The 17,618-nt window shown below is 45.0% G+C and overlaps 1 protein-coding gene across 2 annotated transcripts in view; it reads left to right on the forward strand.

Annotated features, from left to right (window-relative positions):
* The window catches only part of HADHA (hydroxyacyl-CoA dehydrogenase trifunctional multienzyme complex subunit alpha), a 54,532-nt gene that overhangs the window by 25,244 nt on the left and 11,670 nt on the right, over positions 1-17,618 (forward strand). For both annotated transcript variants that reach the window (XM_040348210.1, XM_040348209.1), the window contains exons 6-14: positions 3,990-4,109; positions 5,787-5,889; positions 6,005-6,127; positions 6,786-6,904; positions 8,294-8,350; positions 11,824-11,933; positions 13,352-13,486; positions 16,461-16,632; positions 16,728-16,814. In XM_040348210.1, the coding sequence (XP_040204144.1) occupies positions 3,990-4,109; positions 5,787-5,889; positions 6,005-6,127; positions 6,786-6,904; positions 8,294-8,350; positions 11,824-11,933; positions 13,352-13,486; positions 16,461-16,632; positions 16,728-16,814 (1,026 nt within the window). The remainder of the gene's footprint in view (positions 1-3,989; positions 4,110-5,786; positions 5,890-6,004; positions 6,128-6,785; positions 6,905-8,293; positions 8,351-11,823; positions 11,934-13,351; positions 13,487-16,460; positions 16,633-16,727; positions 16,815-17,618) is intronic.

Consider the following 17,618-nt stretch of genomic DNA (forward strand, 5'->3'; position numbering starts at 1 on the left):
TCAAGGGGGCACACGGAGCTCGGCTGCAGCTACGGAAGTCGCGCACATCCTCCGGTGGGCCGAAAAGTATGTTCCGGGAGTACAGAACTGGCAGGCCGACTACCTAAGTCGCCAAACGCTAGACCAAGGAGAATGGTCACTACACTCGGATGTGTTTCAGAGTCTGTCATGGGGCACTCCAGACGTGGATCTTCTGGCGTCCCGTCTCAATCGCAAGGTGTCACGGTTCGTGGCCAGGTCAAGAGACCCGTGGGCGGACACGTTGGTGGCTCCGTGGGGTCATTATCGCCTAATCTACGCCTTCCCTCTGAAGCTTCTCCCTAGTTTGTTACGCAGAGTGGAAGCCGAGGGGATACCAACAATCCTAATCGCTCCGGATTGGCCTCGCCCCCCCCCCCCCCTGGTACGCAGATCTGGTGCGTCTAGTGGCAGACGTTCCTTGGCGCCTGCCTCTGAGAGAGTATCTTCTGTCGCAGAGTCCTATCTTTCATCCTGCTTTACAGTCATTGGCTTTGACGGCGTGGCTATTGAAAGCCAGGTGCTGCAGGATCGAGGCCTGTCGGACTTGGGTGATCTCTACCATGCTGCGGGCGCGGAAGTCTACTTCACGGAAGATTTACCATCGTACGTGGAAGGCTTACATCTCTGTGTGAGGAGATTAATTGGCAATCCCGTACATACGTGATGTCCCGGATTCTGCTGTTCTTACAGCGTGGAGTGGATCAGGCTCTCGCCTTAAGTACGATTAAGGGTCAGATTTTGGCCTTGGCTGTTTTTCTTTCAGCGACCCTTGGCGGCGCACTCTCTGGTGCGTACGTTTGTACAGGGGGTTCGACATGTGGTCCCTCCTCCACTGCCTCCATGGGACTTGAATTTAGTCCTCTCTGTGCTTCAACGGTCTCCGTTTGAGGACATTTAGGGAAATTGACTCTTTCCCAGAAGGTGGTTTTTCTGGTGGTAATTACATCGGTCAGATGGGTTTCTGAATTAGCGGCCTTGTCTTGCAAGGCCCCTTAGTTGGTCATCCACAGGGATAAGGTGGTGCTGCGGCCGCAGCCATCATTCCTTCTAAGGTTGTTTCAGCCTTTCACATTGAGGACATTGTTCTTCAATCCTTGTGTCCTCGGCCGGCGAATCCAAAGGAGGCCGCGTTGCATTCCTTGGACGTGGTTCGAGCCCTACAGGTGTACCTGTCTGCTACGGCTCCGTTTCGGAGGTCGGATTCACTGTTCGTGTCGGTGACTGGTCCTAAGAAGGGTCTAGCGGTCTCGTCGGCCACCATTTCTAGGTGGATCAGGCAGGTCGTGCTTCAGGCCTATGCCCTAAAGGGGCGGGCGACCCCCTTCCTGGTTACTGTGCATTCGACCAGGGCGATTGGTGCCTCTTAGGCTTATCGCCATCAAGCGTCTGTTTTACAGGTGTGTAAGGCAGCGACCTGGTCGTCGGTCCACACCTTCTCAAAGTTTTACAAGGTGAATGTGAGTGCATCTTCAGATGCCTTCTTTGGCCGCAAGGTTTTGCAGGCGGCTGTTTAAGGTTGAAGTTCCTCCGTTGAGGAGCTCTGATTATTTGGGGTGAAGTTGGTTTGCTGTGTTTTCCCACCCCTCGATTTTTGACACTGCTTGGGGACATCCCTAAGGTCAATTGCTGCTTTGTCTGTCCATGAGCAGAAGAGAAAATAGCATTTTTGTACTCGCCGTAAAATCTATTTCTCGGAGTTCATGGATGGACACAGCACCCACCCTCCTTTGCTTGTACTGCTTGTTTACGAACTGAGGCTGCAGAACAGAGAATGGGGGAGGTGTTTTTCTGCCTAGTAAATGTCCTAAAAGGGAGGATAATACCCTAAGGTCAATTGCTGCTGTGTCCGTCCATGAACTCAGAGAAATGGATTTTACAGTGAGTACAAAAATCCTATTTTTGTTTCCCTGCAAAGGGAATAAAAACCAGCACTTCTTAGTAAAAGCAGCACACACAGTACACAAAAAAAAAACGGGTTAGACACGCCTTTGATTTCTCCTCCCCCGCCCCCTTAGATGTTTAACCCTTTCCCAGCCAGTGTCAGTAGTACAGTGACAGTGTACATTTTTTAGTACTGATTTACTGTATTGGTGTCACTGGTTCCCACAGTGTCTTCAAAAGTGTAAGTTGGTGTCGGATATCCCGCCGCAAGGCAGTACTTGTCTTCTCTTCACTCCTCCATTCAGCTACTGGGAGTTTAAGAATCCCAATGTAAGCTCCAAGTCACTTCAACCCGGGCCTTAATCATGACTCGGATTACTATTCCTGCGGCCATATGCAGAGTCACTTTCTGCCTTTTACTTGGAAGTATTGTGTATTTTTATCTCTACAGTAGAACCTTGGTTTGAGAGCGTTTTGCAAGACAAGCAACATTTTTAAAATACATTTTGACTTACAAGTGATGTCTTGATATACAAGTAGCGTCATGTCACAACTTTGTATATAAGATGAGAAAGACGCCTCTAAGTGTAGCCATATGGTTACATTTAATAAAGGTACAGCATCTGGCCACTCACATGGTTTTTTTAACCAGTTGCCGACCGCTGCACGCACTTTTACATCGGCAGAATGGCACGGGCAGTACGTCCATTTAAATTTGCCGCCGCTGTCCTGCAATTGGGTCACGGAGCTGCAGAACGGGGGGATACCTGTGTAAACAAGGCCTCTCCCTGTTCTGCCTTGTGACAGGACACTGATCTTCTGCTCCCTGTCATTGGGAGCAGTGATCAATGTCGTGTCACATGTACCCCCGCCCCCACACAGAATTACTCCCTAGGACACACTTAACCCCTTCCTCGCCCCCTAGTGGTTACCGCTTCCCTGCCAGTGTCATTTACACAGTAATCTGTGCATTTTTATAGCACTGATCGCTGTATAAATGACAATGATCCCAAAATGGCGTCAAAAGTGGTCAAAAATCACTGATCGCCATCATCACTAGTAAAAAAAAAATATTTTATTTTTGCCATAAAACTATCCCCTATTTGTGGGGGGAAAAAAAGGACGTAAATTTTGGGTACAACGTCGCACGACCGCACAATTGTCAGTTAACTGGTTGCCGACCAGTCGCCGCAGTTCTACGGCGGCAGGTCGGCTCTCCTGCGCAAGAGCCCGTAGCTCTACGTCGGCAGTTGAAGCGGCCACTAGGGGCGTGCGCCACCCGCTCGCCACTAAAACTACCCCCTATTTTGTAAACGCTATAACTTTTGCGCAAACCAATTAATAAACGCCTATTGTGATATTTTTCGTAAAAAAGTAGAAGAATACGTATCGGCCTAAACGGAGGAAAAAAAATCGTGTTTTTTTTTTTTTATTTTTTTTTTTTTTTTATTGTATATATATTTTTTGGGGATATTTATTATAGCAAAAAGTAAAAAATTTTTTTTTTTTTTTTCAAAATTGTCGCTCTATTTTTGTTTATAGCGCAAAAAATAAAAACCGCAGAGGTGATAAAATGCCACCAAAAGAAAGCTCTATTTGTGGGAAAAAAAGGACGCCAATTTTGTTTGGGCACCACGTCGCACGACCGCGCAATTGTCAGTTAAAGCGACTCCGTGCCGAATCGCAAAAAGTGCTCTGGTTATTTGGCAGCCAAATTAAAAACCGTAGGTGATCAAATGCCACCAAAAGAAAGCCCTATTTGGGGAAATAATAGGAGAGAAAGGGGCAGGCCGGGTCGCAGCTGTGTGTCTGAATGCAGCTTGGCTCAGGTGACCCCATAGTAAGCTCCTTGCTGTGGGGGGGGCACTCAAAAGGAGGAGCACCAAAGAGACCCGAGAAGAAGAGGATCTGGGCTGCTCTATGCAAAACCACTGAGACAGAGCATGCAAGTATATAAGATGTTTGTTTCTTTTTTCCCTTTTAAAAAAAAAAAAAAAAAAAAATAGCTTTTAGTATCACTTTAAATTTATAGATATGTTTAAAATTTTGTGCATGTTTTGTCAACTAATTTCTTGCTTTTTTTCTAGGTGGCCATTGCTTGCCAATACCGTGTGGCTACAAAAGACAAAAAGACGGTTCTAGGTACCCCTGAGGTCCTCCTGGGGTTGTTACCAGGAGCTGGGGGCACTCAGAGGCTGCCCAAGATGGTAAGTGTCTGTTATGCAGGGTATGTTGATTTAAATTGAAACTATGGGCAGATATTTAAGGCCCTGGTAATCCTCACTACAAGCCTATCAGACAGGGCCTGCCTGAAGACAATAGAGTTCTGTGCTGCAAATGGCGGCTCCCGCGTAGTAGGGATAACATTGCAGCTCCGGCCAGCCATACAGTTGGAGTCCACAGACGTAGAAGGAAGACCGTGTGAAGATGGAAGTGCCTCCAGCGGTGACAGTTTAGCACTGGAATGCTTCTTTTTCAGGAAAGTGTAACGTCATAATGTGCTAGTACACTATGTGCTATGACATTACCTTTTAAGTTGGGGGAACGCCCCACTGTTTACTAGCGCTTTAATTTCTTCTGGATCTACCTGGAGACAGCTTTACCATTCTCAATCACTGAAATCTACTGGGCACATGATCGTTACTAAGTGACATAGCAGAGAACACAATGAAATGAGACCAGATTGCTGGCGGCTTACTCTTTGAGCAGAGCCTTTGCGCTTACGTTGACACACCAGTACACTCTCTGCCCACTCCTTGGGTCCTAAATCTGGGAGTGCTGGTCACTGAGGCCACAGTTTGAACCCATTTGAGTGATTTCTCTTCAGTCTCCTGTCACATCAGGTTGCCTTTCTTGTGGGTGTTTGAGCTCACGGCTTTAGTCTGTAAGGAGCCTTTTTCTGTGCTTCAGAAGGACAAGGTTTTGTTGAGACAATGCGTTTTGCTTCTTCCCTAAAGTGGTCTTTGTGTTTCATGTGAAACGGTTATTTACTAAACCTAGAGAGTGCAAAATCTGGTTCAGCTCTGCATAGAAACCAATCAACTTCCAGGTTTTAGTGCCAAAGCTTAATTGAACAAGCTGAAGTTAGAAGCCGATTGGCTACTAGGCACAGCTGCACCAGATTCTGAGTGCTCCCGTTTTAGAAAATCTCCCCCATAGTGTTGCTCTCTTTTTGTCTGGATCCAAAACATCCCAAGGAGATTGCTCTCTCCACTGCTTGGATGTGGTTAGGGCTGTGCAAGTCTACCCCACTGCATTGATTCCTCAACCTGACGCCCTGTTTGTATTGCCTGAAGGCTCCCAAAAGGGACAGGCTTTCTCTCGATCCACAATTGCTAGGTGGTTAAGGCCCGGGGGCCAGATGCTTGCCTTTATCTGGCCCTTGGGGCACTATTCTTTCCACTGATATGAGACACTATTCTGCCATCTGACACCAAAAAAGCAGCATAATTCATGCCACTGGCACCAACAATGGGGCCCTATTCCTCCCCCTAGTATTAAAGATGGGGCGCTGTTTACTCCCAAAGATATCTGGTTAACTTTCAATTCAGGCTGGCCCCCCTAAAGTCTGAAGGACAGTAAACTGGCTCTTTGTTCAGAAAGTTTGGAGACCCCTGGTTTACGCAAATCATTACTCCAGACGTTGCTATATAAAAGGTGTAGGGTTCCTTCCTTTCCTGTGAAACCCCAGTGCACCAGAAGTGTTTGCTATTTTCCAGTGTTCAGTCACTTGTAGGTGGAGAATTATAACCCAATAGTTTAGGAATTAACATTTCTGTGACCTTTTAATGTGCTCCCCAAAAAGGATTTTATAGACGAGTCCAAAAAATATATTGGAGAAGTCTGTACCTGTTGTTGTAATGCTTCTTGTCATTTCTTCCAAGGTTGGCATACCAGCTGCCTTTGACATGATGCTGACTGGCAGGAACATTCGTGCTGACCGTGCCAAGAAGATGGGTCTTGTAGATCAACTTGTAGATCCACTGGGTGAGTCCTCATGACAAATCTGCAACGTCTTGTATTCAATTGACGGCTATCGCCCAGTTTCTGGGCCTTGGGAAGTGCAGCAAGCATTGTAACTTTTTTTTTTTTTTTCTTTTAGGACCTGGTTTGAAAAACCCTGAAGAGCGAACTATGGAATATCTGGAAGAAGTTGCTGTGGGCTTTGCCAGAGGGATCGCCAACAAGCAAATCTCCCTGAAGAAGCACAAGGGGCTGATAGCAAGTAAGAACTGGGTGTTCACTTATATGGAAGATTTTGGTTTTCACAGTCCTGATTCTTTCTCCATGATATCAAACTAAAGCTGGCTCAAATGTTGGCCGGTTCAGCAGGAACTGGCCGATATTTGAAACTTGTATGGACAGGCTGAACGTACCCAAGTTGATCAATCGATCAACTTGGATGCAATGAGTTTGCTGGATTTTACATGTGATTGTTGCTAGCAGCTGTTATGGCCACTACCAATAAGCACTATGTTCTACCGTGGCTGCAGAAAATAAATTGGCTCTGTCTGTGGCCTAAAGAGATTAAACCGGCAGAGCAGGAACCCATTGTTCAGGCCAAAGCAGACCAAAGACTGCTTGAATCAAAAAGGGCTGGCAACTCTGATGCTCTTCAATAAACGTACTTTATTGGTTAGATGGGTACAGGCTATACACTGACGTGTTTTGGCTAAGAAGCCTTCATCAAAGCATGAATACTAAAGATTGCAGCGCAGAAATCTCACCAATAGTGGTCTACAAGTGGTTGCAGAGAGATTAGAATTCTTTGGTAGGCTTTTTGCATTGTATCATATTACACGGTCTGTTGTGTATGTGTCATATGTAATCTCTATTGAGTATGTTTCACATGTGTAAGTGATATGTGCCATCCTTTCTTCCAGAGATCACAGACTATATCATGTCCATCGCTTTTGTAAGGCAGCAGATCTACAAGACTGTGGAGAACAAAGTCCGTAAACAGACCAAAGGCCTGTATCCGGCTCCTCTGAAAATCATTGAGGTAGGCATGTCTAGGCCAGTGGTGGTTCACTTGTTATGGGGGGGGAGGCGGTCTTGAACCCAGCCATCACCAAAGGGCAGCACATAATATATGTAATGCTATGGAAAGCTGCCAGGGGCTGCAAACGTGCAAGAGGAGATAGTCAGAGCCTACTGGCATGTCTACAAGACGCTAGCAGTTATTTACAAAAGGCACATACACTTTGCACTACAAGTGCAAACTACAATTGCAAACTGCACTCGGAATTGTACTGAAAGTGCAGTTGCTGTAAATCTGAGGGGAAACTCTGAAATGAGGGGAGGCTCTGCTGATTATCCAATCATGTGAAAGCTAAAATGCTGTTTTTATGTTCCTTGCATGTCCCCCTCGGATCTACAGCGACTGCACTTCCAAGTGCCATTTCAATGGCACTTGTAGTGCAAAGTAGATTTGCCTTTCGTAAATAAGGAATGGGGCCAGTCGTATATTGAAGACACATTAAATGAGACCGCTGCTATTGCATCCTTTTTACAAATTGTCGCTTTCTATGCTGCCTACTTAAAAATCTGTTGTGGCACATTTTTATTTTTCTCTCTGCAAAATTCATTGTAAAAGATGAGAAAAAAAAGTAGGAGAAATGTAGAGAGAGAAAAGGGATACATGGCATAAAGTGTGAAAGACATAAACCATAGGCGCGATGTAAGCATCAAAACATAGACTACTGTCTGCAAGGCCCATAGAAAAAGTTCCTATGGGATACATGTGGCCCCCCAGGTTGGAGGTTCAGTTAAGCATGTTGCACATTGTCCCATAATTGATCTTCACTGACACTGTACAATTCCATCCAGGGTAGCCAGAAGTCTTTAAAGTTCTGTTACATTTTTTTTGTACCATATGTTGGAATAAAGAGTATCCAGAGCTCTTTTTGGTCTTTGTCTAGTCCAGTGTTTCTCAACGCCAGTCCTCAAGGTGCCCCAACAGGTCATGTTTTCAGGATTTCCCTCAGATGATACAGCTGTGGTAATTACTAAGGCAGTGAAACTGATCAAATCACCTGTGCAAAATAATGGAAAGCCTGAAAATATGACCTGTTGGGGCCCCTTGAGGACTGGAGTTGAGAAACACTGGTCTAGTCCATCCCTTCCTGCTGCCTTTGCATCTTACACTCTGTCGCCAGTGGGAAGGTCAGCAAAGCAGGAATCGCTGGTCTACACAGGGTCAATGAAGAGGCCAAACCCAAATGGTCATAGTTTTCTTTTTAAATTAGTTACATTCTAGTCATACGTAAAAAAAAATTGCCTTTTGAAATTTGGTTTCATTTGCAGTATTTATATCTTTGTACACTATCATAAAAGCATAATTTCGCTCAGTTCTGAGTTGACATCACTGTTTTTCCATGTTCTCTCTCAGGTGGTGAAGACTGGATTGGATCAGGGTTCTGGAGCCGGATATCTGTCAGAGTCACAGGTAAAGTGTTTGCTGAAGTTAATCAGTTTTTGCTGATCCACAGTACCTTTTACTGCGGACGGTCGACACGGGCAGGCTGGATCTCGTACATGTATTTCATCCAGCCTGTTCAGGGTTAGGGGCAGACGTGTGCTCTCCCACTGCTAACCTGCGCTGTTGCTGGTTACAGCGAGACTTTGTTAGTAGGTCCCGGACAATGGTTTATGTCTGAGACCTGTTGATCATCTGTAGCCAATCACATCAGAGTCCTGTGTTTATGAACACACAGTGCTCGGTACACAGATCAGTGATCTGGTTGTTTCTTGTCGGGAAGAAAAAACAGCCAGATCTGTTGGTAAAATCAGAACATAATACACGCATTACATTTATTAGGCACACAGTTAAAGTGGTTGTAAACTGTTGCGCCACTTGGACCTACAGGTAGTACCAGGTAGGTACTGGTAAATATATCCTAAACTTGCACAGTTCAGGAGATTCACTATATGCGTTGCTGCCAATGTCATCGGCGCATGCGCACAGAAGAAAGGGCCCATTCCTGCAGCACCCTGTGCGCATGCGCGGAGAGTGATGTCATCGCAGATTCTGCCAATCGCAGCGCTGGAGCCCGCAAACCTGGAAGTAACTCCGGTGAAAGATGTCGGCCATGGGAGCGGAATGCGGGTGGTACTACAGGGACATCGTTCTAAGGCAGGGATATGCAATTAGCGGACCTCCAGCTGTTGCAAAACTACAAGTCCCATCATGCCTCTGCCTCTGGGTGTCATGCTTGTGGCTGTCAGAATCTTGCTATGCCTCATGGGAGTTGTAGTTCTGCAACAGCTGGAGGTCCGCTAATTGCATATCCATGTTCTAAGGTAAGTATTTCATAATGAGCTAGTATGCGATCCATACTAGCTCATTATGCCTTTTTTGTCTTTCAGGGTTTTTTTCTTAGAGGTTTACATTTTTGATAAACCCTTCCCAGCCAGTGTACATTATTATACCTGATCACTTTTAGTGTCACTATTGAGATTAGTCATTTGTCAGTTAGTGTATCTCCCAGCGAGGGTCTGTTTGTACCAGATTTCCCGTCGCACTATCGCAGTCCCACTAGAAGTTGCTGATCACCACCATTACCAGTATAGCGTCATAGCTTGGGAAGTTCCAGTATATATGTCATCGTTTGCAGATACTATAACTTGCATTACTAGTAGAAATAAATAAAAATTCCAGTATCTCTACCAGATGCTATAACTTTCACACAAACCAATTAATATACACTTATTTGGTTTATTTTTGTATTTTATTTTTCACCAAAGAACTGTAGCAGAATACATTTGGTCCTAAATTTATGAGAAAGTTCGAATTGTCTGAAAGAAATTCTATACACTTAAAATTTTTGTACAGCGATTCATGACCGTGCACTTGCCAGTAGCTCAGTGCTGAATAGCAAAAAATGCGGGATAAAACCTTCCGGGGGTCAAGTGGTTAAGAGCCTACTAATGCCAATATGTCAACCTGTTGTGTGTGTGTGTGTGTTGTTTTTTTTTTGTTTGTTTTTTTGTCAGTTTGCTACATTGATATACCTATGACGGCTGTATTCAGGTATACCCCACTTTTAAGTACACAATGGGACCTGAGCATGTATGTAAAACTAAAATGTACTTAAAGTGAAACAATAACTTTTTTCACTTCTAGGGTGTAGTGGGGGGGTCAGGGGTTGTAGTGGGGTATGTCAGGAGCTGTAGTGGGGGGTCTCGGGGGCTGTAGTGGGGGGTCTCGGGGGCTGTAGTGGGGGGTCTCGGGGGCTGTAGTGGGGGGTCTCGGGGGCTGTAGTGGGGGGTCTCGGGGGCTGTAGTTGAGGTCTCAGGGGCTGTAGTGGGGGTGTCAGTGGCACACTGGAACAGGGCGGGCTATGCTCTCGGAGCTTCAGCTCCTTCTACTGCAGCTGCAAAATGTCTGTACAGTACTTGTAAGGCACTTTACATGCACTCGCGAATAAGGACATACCCACGAGTGTATGTAAAGTGAGTGTACTTAAAGGGTTTGTAAAGGTAAAAGTTTTTTTACCTTAATGCATCCTATCTGCATCTGACAGCACCGCACCCCCCCCCCCCCCCCCCCCCCCGAGCCCCCGTTTTACTTACCTCACCGTTCGAAAGTCCCGGGCGCGTGCTTGTCATCCTGCTCGGTTCCCAGCCTGGCCATTGATTGGCTAGGCTGGGCGGATTGATAGCAGCGCAGCCATTGGCTGGCGCTGCTGTCAATCACAGCGGATGACGCGGCGCGCCGGGGCTGAGTGATACAGTCGGCGGCTATGGCCGCTGCTGTATCACGGGAGCGCGCTCGCAAAAGCTTTCCACCATGGACCTCGCATGAACGTGGAAAGCTTTTGCGAGGAGGAGCCGAGACAGCCCCCGAAGGACCCCAGAAGACACAGATCCGGGTCACTCTGTGCAAAACGATCTGCACAGTGGAGGTAAGTATAACATGTATGGTTTTTTTTTTTTTAATTGTACCTTTAGTGTTCCTTTAAAGCGGGGTATGCCTGTATATAGCAGCATTATTGAGTGTCATAATTTAGCCATAAGCAAATAATAAACAGTCTGCATATGTATGTGTTTTTTTTTTTTTTTGTCTAGTACACCTCAATCTGTCTACCGGCTATCTTTTGCATGCGCAGCAGCGCATATTGAGTAGCGTTTTAAAGGATTGATAGTCTAACACTGAAAATGCTTCTAGTGAGCAAGATTACAGGACGGAACTCATCAATGTGTTTCTACTCACTATCTAGTAAACTGCCTATGTGCAAGGAGCTGACACTACTGTATTACTTGGCTTTTTTAGAGCTCTTTAAGTACAGATAAACTGGTGTCGATCCCCTGGCTATACAGTTTGGCAGGAGTGTGATCACCTTAAAACTGGCTGAAAAGAATGATATTTTAGCTGGTGAAAAGTTTACATATTGTAGCTGGGTTGATGTGCAGCTTTAAACATTTAGACACTTTATAAAACCAGCAACATTTTATTGATTGCATTGAATATTTCTAGTGCCCCTAATATACACATTACATTTTGGATTTATGTTGACAGCCAATGATTGGTTCTTCCTTGTCCAGTGTATATACATGGAAGAATGAAAGTAGGTACTATCAGTTGGTTCAGGGGGGTGAATGTACCCGTATAAGTCCACGGGGGGGATATTAAAACTGGAGAGTGCAAAATCTGGTGCACCTCTGCATAGAAACCAATCGGATTCCAGTTTTTTTTTTTTTTTTTTTTTTTTTTTTTTTACCAAAGCTTAACCAAACAAGCTGCAGTTGAAGCTGATTGGCTACCATACATACACAGTGCACCAGCTTTAGTAAATTTCCCCTACTGACTTGTCTTTTGCTACCCCCTTCACATGGAATAGGAAATTGGTATTGCCATTTTTCCCCAGTTCTGATATGTGGCTGCTGTTTCTCACCTTCATTCTTCTTTTTTTCTTGCAGAAATTTGGAGAGCTAGCAATGACCGGCGAATCAAAAGCCCTGATTGGACTCTACCATGGACAGGTTCAGTGCAAAAAGAATAAATTTGGCGCTCCTCAGAAAGAAGTCAAGTAAGTCTCTGGTCCAAAGAGCCATCTGTATTTCCCCTAGTTCAGATGTACATAAGGCATGCCATAGACTATGCACCCCCCCCCCCCTTTCCTGCGACCACAGCTTGCAGGAAAAACAAATTACTTGATTTCCATGACTGTGTTGATGGGGAAATCCCTCTGGTTGAGCTGTCGTGTTCACCCCATGTGGTTGGAGGGAGCCATCTTTGCCACAGTGATTATTCACAGTTATAGCCACTGGAAATGGTCGCATAAAGAATCCAACATGCTGGTTGTACCCAAGTCGTACAACAATCAAATTGGGTACAGTCAGCCAGCCTGCCTATAGATAGTCTGGTCCCTGCTGAACCAGCTGAGGTTCAAATCATTTATGGCCAACTTAAAGTGATACTATAGGTCGGTGATGGCGAACCTTGGCACCCCAGATGTTTTGAAACTACATTTCCCATGATGCTCATGCACTCTACAGTGTAGTGGAGCATCATGGGAAATGTACTTCCAAAACATCTGGGCTGCCAAGGTTCGCCATCACTGCTATAGGTCATACTTGCCTCCACTGTGCAGTTCATTTTGCACAGTGGAGTGGCCCCTAACATCCTCTTCTGGGATCCCACGGTGGCTCTCGGCTCCTCCCCCAGATAACCCCCTCTGGGAAGCACACTCGCCATTGGATTTGATTGACCGCAGCGGGAGCCAATGGCTGCACTGCTATCCATGTCCACGGTTCTCGGCTCTTCATTGGATAGAGAGCGACGGAGGGATCGTGCCCACAGTAGTGGTGGGGGGGGAGGGTTGCATACACTCCACAAGCCATCTGTCGGCTTTCTAACGAAAGCGATCCAGCAGCCATATAAAGAGCCAATCCGTTGTGCTTCAGCCCCCTTTTTGTTAAAGGAGCATGGTGATAGGAGAGAGCAGAGTGACAGAGGGCTCATTCATCTGCTGCTTCTCTGATTAACTGTCCAATCACAGGCTGGGGATGGGACAAGACCTGTGAGTGTTACTGATCTGCAGCAAGGAGAAATCGGGTCTCCTGTCCTGCCAAACAGGTCTGTGCTGTGTGTCAGTAAATCCCAGAACTGGATGGACCAAAATATCAGATCCTTTGGCCGGTGAAACGGCTGTATGTGTACTTCATCTGTATATTTAACTGCTTGCTTGGAGTCCAGATTTAAAGGGGAAATACTTGTGTAACTTCTCAGTGAATATGTTTGAGTAATTGTGTTTTTTATATATATATATATATATATATATATATATATATATATATATATATATATATATATATATATATACTCTCTCTATCTGTATATCCAACAGTGTGCTCATTATTATTTCTGTATATACCCCAGTTATCAAAATGATTATACTGTACAGCGGTGCATGAAGTGTTCTAACAGCCTTCCCTCCTATTGCAGAAATTTGGCCATCTTGGGTGCTGGTCTGATGGGAGCTGGTGTCGCTCAAGTCTCTGTGGATAAAGGTTTTAAGACCATTCTGAAAGATACGACGGTGGAAGGTCTGGGCAGAGGACAGCAGCAGGTCTACAAAGGGTAAGGAAAGCTTCTCATTTGCTCATCTCCGGTATAAAGGTAAATGCTAGACCTTGTTTTTGAAGGTAGGGCAAGAGATGGTAAAAATGTTCTTCAAATTTGCTTACAGCAATGATCCTCTCTTCACCTTCTATGTGGAATTCAATGATGCCCCACAGCACCCTGCGCTCATGGTGTAATGATACCCTGTGAGTGCCAGGCACCATGGGGAGCCTCCCATGTAAAAGGCAGGATGTGTAATGGCATTTTCATATAAATGGAATAGAGTGAATTAGGGGGATACTAACTCTGCCTTTATTTTACAATGTATTGCTTTATTGAGCAGACTGAATGTTTAAAGTGTATTTCCACATTTAGCAGTTAATTGATGTAACACCTACTTTTATATTTATTACACGTCCCCATTCACATAGCGTAACTTAATATTAAAACATTTGCAGCTTACTTTAAGTTACATTGTTCTGGACCCTCCAGCAAGAAAAATCCTACCCATTGAGCGAGTGAGTGAGAAACTTATATAGCGCAACACATGCGAACTGAATCGCCTCTGTTTATGAGGGGGGGGGGGAGCTGTGTTTGCCATAATTGTCTGTATTGTGCAGACAAATCTTTATTATTAATTGCAACTAGATTTGAACACTGTCCTAACCTAACAAAGGATTAAGGTCTTACAGGATGGCCTTCTTGCCTTATATTTTAATGAGGACTGACTTAAGCCGGGTACAAACAGGACATTTGCCGGTTAAAAAATAAATAAAGTCAGACATTCGTCCCGTGTGTATGTCGGTCTGACTGACTTGTGTCAGACAAGCATGCTGGAAAACCAGCTGCCGACCAACTCCTGATTGGCGCTCTCGGCCAATGGCTGGCTTGAAGTGTCGGTGTGTGTGCCAGGCTTTAGGACTGACTCTTATTTTGTTAAAAAAAAAAAACTTGCTTAATGCTTCTCATTAATGCTGGATATACCTAGGTTATTAAAAAAAAGTGAATATGTGCTTTTAACCCCATCCCGTCGGCGCTATAGTCGAATGACGGCTACAGCGGGGGTTTAACTTTGGTGAGAGGGTGTCTATTGATGTCCTCCCGTGATCGCACGTTCTGTAATCGCAGAGTCCTTGCGACTCAGCTGGTCACAGGGCCAATCACAGTGGCCTTTTACCACATGATCAACTGTGTCCAGTGACAGATGCCCACACAATTCGGTTATTGGCTTTTCTTTCCTAAGAGCGTGAGGAGAGATAACTCGCGATAACATTGACCCTGATTATCAGTGCGTCATCTGTCAGTGCTGCCCATGAGTGCCGTCTATTTGTTTAGCAAAAAATGTAAAAACATTTAGTGATTAAATACCACCAAAAGAAAGCTCTGTATGGAGGAAAAAAATAATAAAAACATTTATATGGGTCGTGTTGCATGGCCACGCAATTGTCATTCAAGTGTGACAGTGACAGGAAAGAGGGAAAAAGGACCCAGTAGGCAAGTGGTTAATGCTGCTGCTTCATAACTGCAGAAGCAGCAAATGAGGCACCCTTCCTTGTGCATCTTTCCAGCTCCTGGTAGTGTATGCTACAACTGTCCTCCCTTTTATGGCTAGTTGGAGATAACATTATTCCTGCATGTAGCATTTGATCCTCGGTAATGTTCCACCACTGTACACGTTGTCAGAGTCCAAGGTGATCCAGCCTGTCCTTATCTAAGTTGGCAAGGCATGCTGGGACTTTGGCTATTTTTTTTTTTTTTTTTTTTTTAGACACTCTCCTCCTTCTATTGTTTAGAACCTTATGTAGTCCAGACACGTGCAAGTCTAGTTTCACTGGCTGAACATGTGTAGTTTGGCACTGCTTGTAGGGCGGAAACTGCTCTTTATTTTTTATTTTTTTTCTTGCAATTGACACACACACACACACACACACACACACACACACACACACACACACACACACCATTGTATTTCTCAGCTTTATGCATTGGGAATAGAGTCCGTTTGATTTACTCCTTTGCAGATGGACACGTTTTTAGGAGCCCTTTCACACTGACAGTGCGGGGGGGCGTCGGCGGTAAAGCACCGCTAAAACTAGCAGCGCTTTACTGTCATTTCAGAGGCACTTTTAGGCCGCTAGTGGGGCAGGGGTGAAAAGCGCCATTGCCCATTGATTTCAATCGGCAGGGGCACTTTAGAAAACGGTGTTTACACCGCTCCTAAAGTGCCTCGAAGCGGCTTTCAAGACTTTTTGACGTCCTGCCAGCGCAGCGCCCCAGTGTGAAAGCCCTCAGGCTTTCACACTGGGTTTGCTGATGCAGCGTTTTTCAGGTGTTTTACAGGCGCTAAAGTGCCTGATAAACTCCAGTGTGAACGGGGTTTTGGAGCCCTTTTCACACTGACAGCGCCCGGGTGTCAGCGGTAAAACGGCGCTTTACCATAATTTTTGCGGCACTTGCAGGGCGCTTTTAACTCCCGCTAGCGGCCGAATAAATGGTTAAAAGCGCCACTACTGAGGCGATTTGGCGATGCTGCCCAATGATTTCAATGGGCAGGAGCTGTGTATTCACTGCTCCTAAAGTGCTGCAAAGGAGCTGCTTGCAGGACTTCACCCTGCCAACGCAGCGCCCCAGTGTGAAAGCACTCCGGCTTTCACACTGGGATTGCAGGTGAGGCTTTTTTCAAGTGCTTTACAGTCGCTCTTTTTTAGCACTTAAGCGCCTGAAAAAAACTCCTCCCAGTGTGAAAGGGGTTTAATAGACATACTAAGTAAAGCACAGGTGTGCTTATTGCATAATGAGGTGATGCATTCCAGTCCTAAATATTAGTTATAATTTATGACGACCTAAAACTTTAAAAGCCCAAACTGATCCAAAACTCTATGCTTTTCCTTCAATAAAATGATTACTATTTAATTACGGGGCACTGATCCACTTAATTATTTAAGCGCACTTTGCTGTGTGCCTTGTTATATCATTGTCATCTCTCCTGCAGCCTGAATGACAAGGTGAGGAAGAGAACTCTGACCTCCTTTGAGAGGGACAGCGTGATGAGTAACCTGACGGGACAGCTGGACTATAAGGGCTTTGAGACGGCAGATATGGTGATTGAGGCCGTCTTCGAGGACATTAAGATCAAACACAAAGTGCTGCAGGAAGTGGAGGCTGTGAGTTTTCAGATCCTATTCCACGTACATGTCAGTTATATATATGTAATCTATGCTTTGGCCTCTTTATAACACTGGCTGATTGTTCTCTGCAGGTTGTCCCCCCTCACTGTATATTTGCCAGTAACACATCCGCCCTCCCAATTGGTCAGATCGCTGCAGTCAGTAAGAGACCAGACAAGGTGAGTGCACTGTTCTGTTTTTATACTTTTTTTTTTTTTTTTTACAGTTCTGCTACTGGTTTATCTTTAAGTCTGGAAATAGGAAAACGTTTGCATATTTGGTGTTTGCACTGGATTTTATCACTTAATATTGCAATTGTCTCACATTATTTTATTGTACGACTTGAATTTGGTGTTTGAGTCACAATTTTGGATTTCATTATTTTCACAATTTCCATCCTTCCCATCATGGTTGTTGTGTGAGGGGTCTTTGAGGAAATAGGAGTGGAACACGTTTTATTGGATTTACTGGTCAAGTTTCATACGTTGTTGTGCGTATTAGATATAATTTTGATTATTCAGTCCTCAACTGGTAAGCGCCATTACACCCCCCTCTTTACATATGCTATTTGGTGCGTGAGCACTTTTTTAGTAGTGGCTGCTGCCTTTTAAATTTAATTTATTCATCGTATTTTAATATTTTATACTATTTTTAGTGCCCCTGGTTAGTTTGGTTTTGCGCATTAGTTCCCCCCTTTATACACTTCTGCACATGCGCAGATCGTCTGAGGCATTATCTTATGATCTGCAGTAATCGACAGAACACCAGCTCCGTGGCGTCAGCCAACAGTGGGCTTCAGCCTGTCGGCTGTAAACGGGTCACAGGAGCGCAGAACGGACTGCACTTCTGTGATCCCCAGGAGAAGTACAACCTAACGAGCTTATTCTGGGTGCTTCACTACAACAAACAGCCGCTTGCCATCTTTAATGCCTTTTTCGAGACCTCTAAGTTTGTTTCTCTTATTTGTTTTGGGTACTTATTTA

The sequence above is a fragment of the Rana temporaria genome, chromosome 4 (genome assembly GCF_905171775.1).
Source record: "Rana temporaria chromosome 4, aRanTem1.1, whole genome shotgun sequence".
NCBI classification, from domain to species: Eukaryota; Metazoa; Chordata; class Amphibia; order Anura; family Ranidae; genus Rana; species Rana temporaria.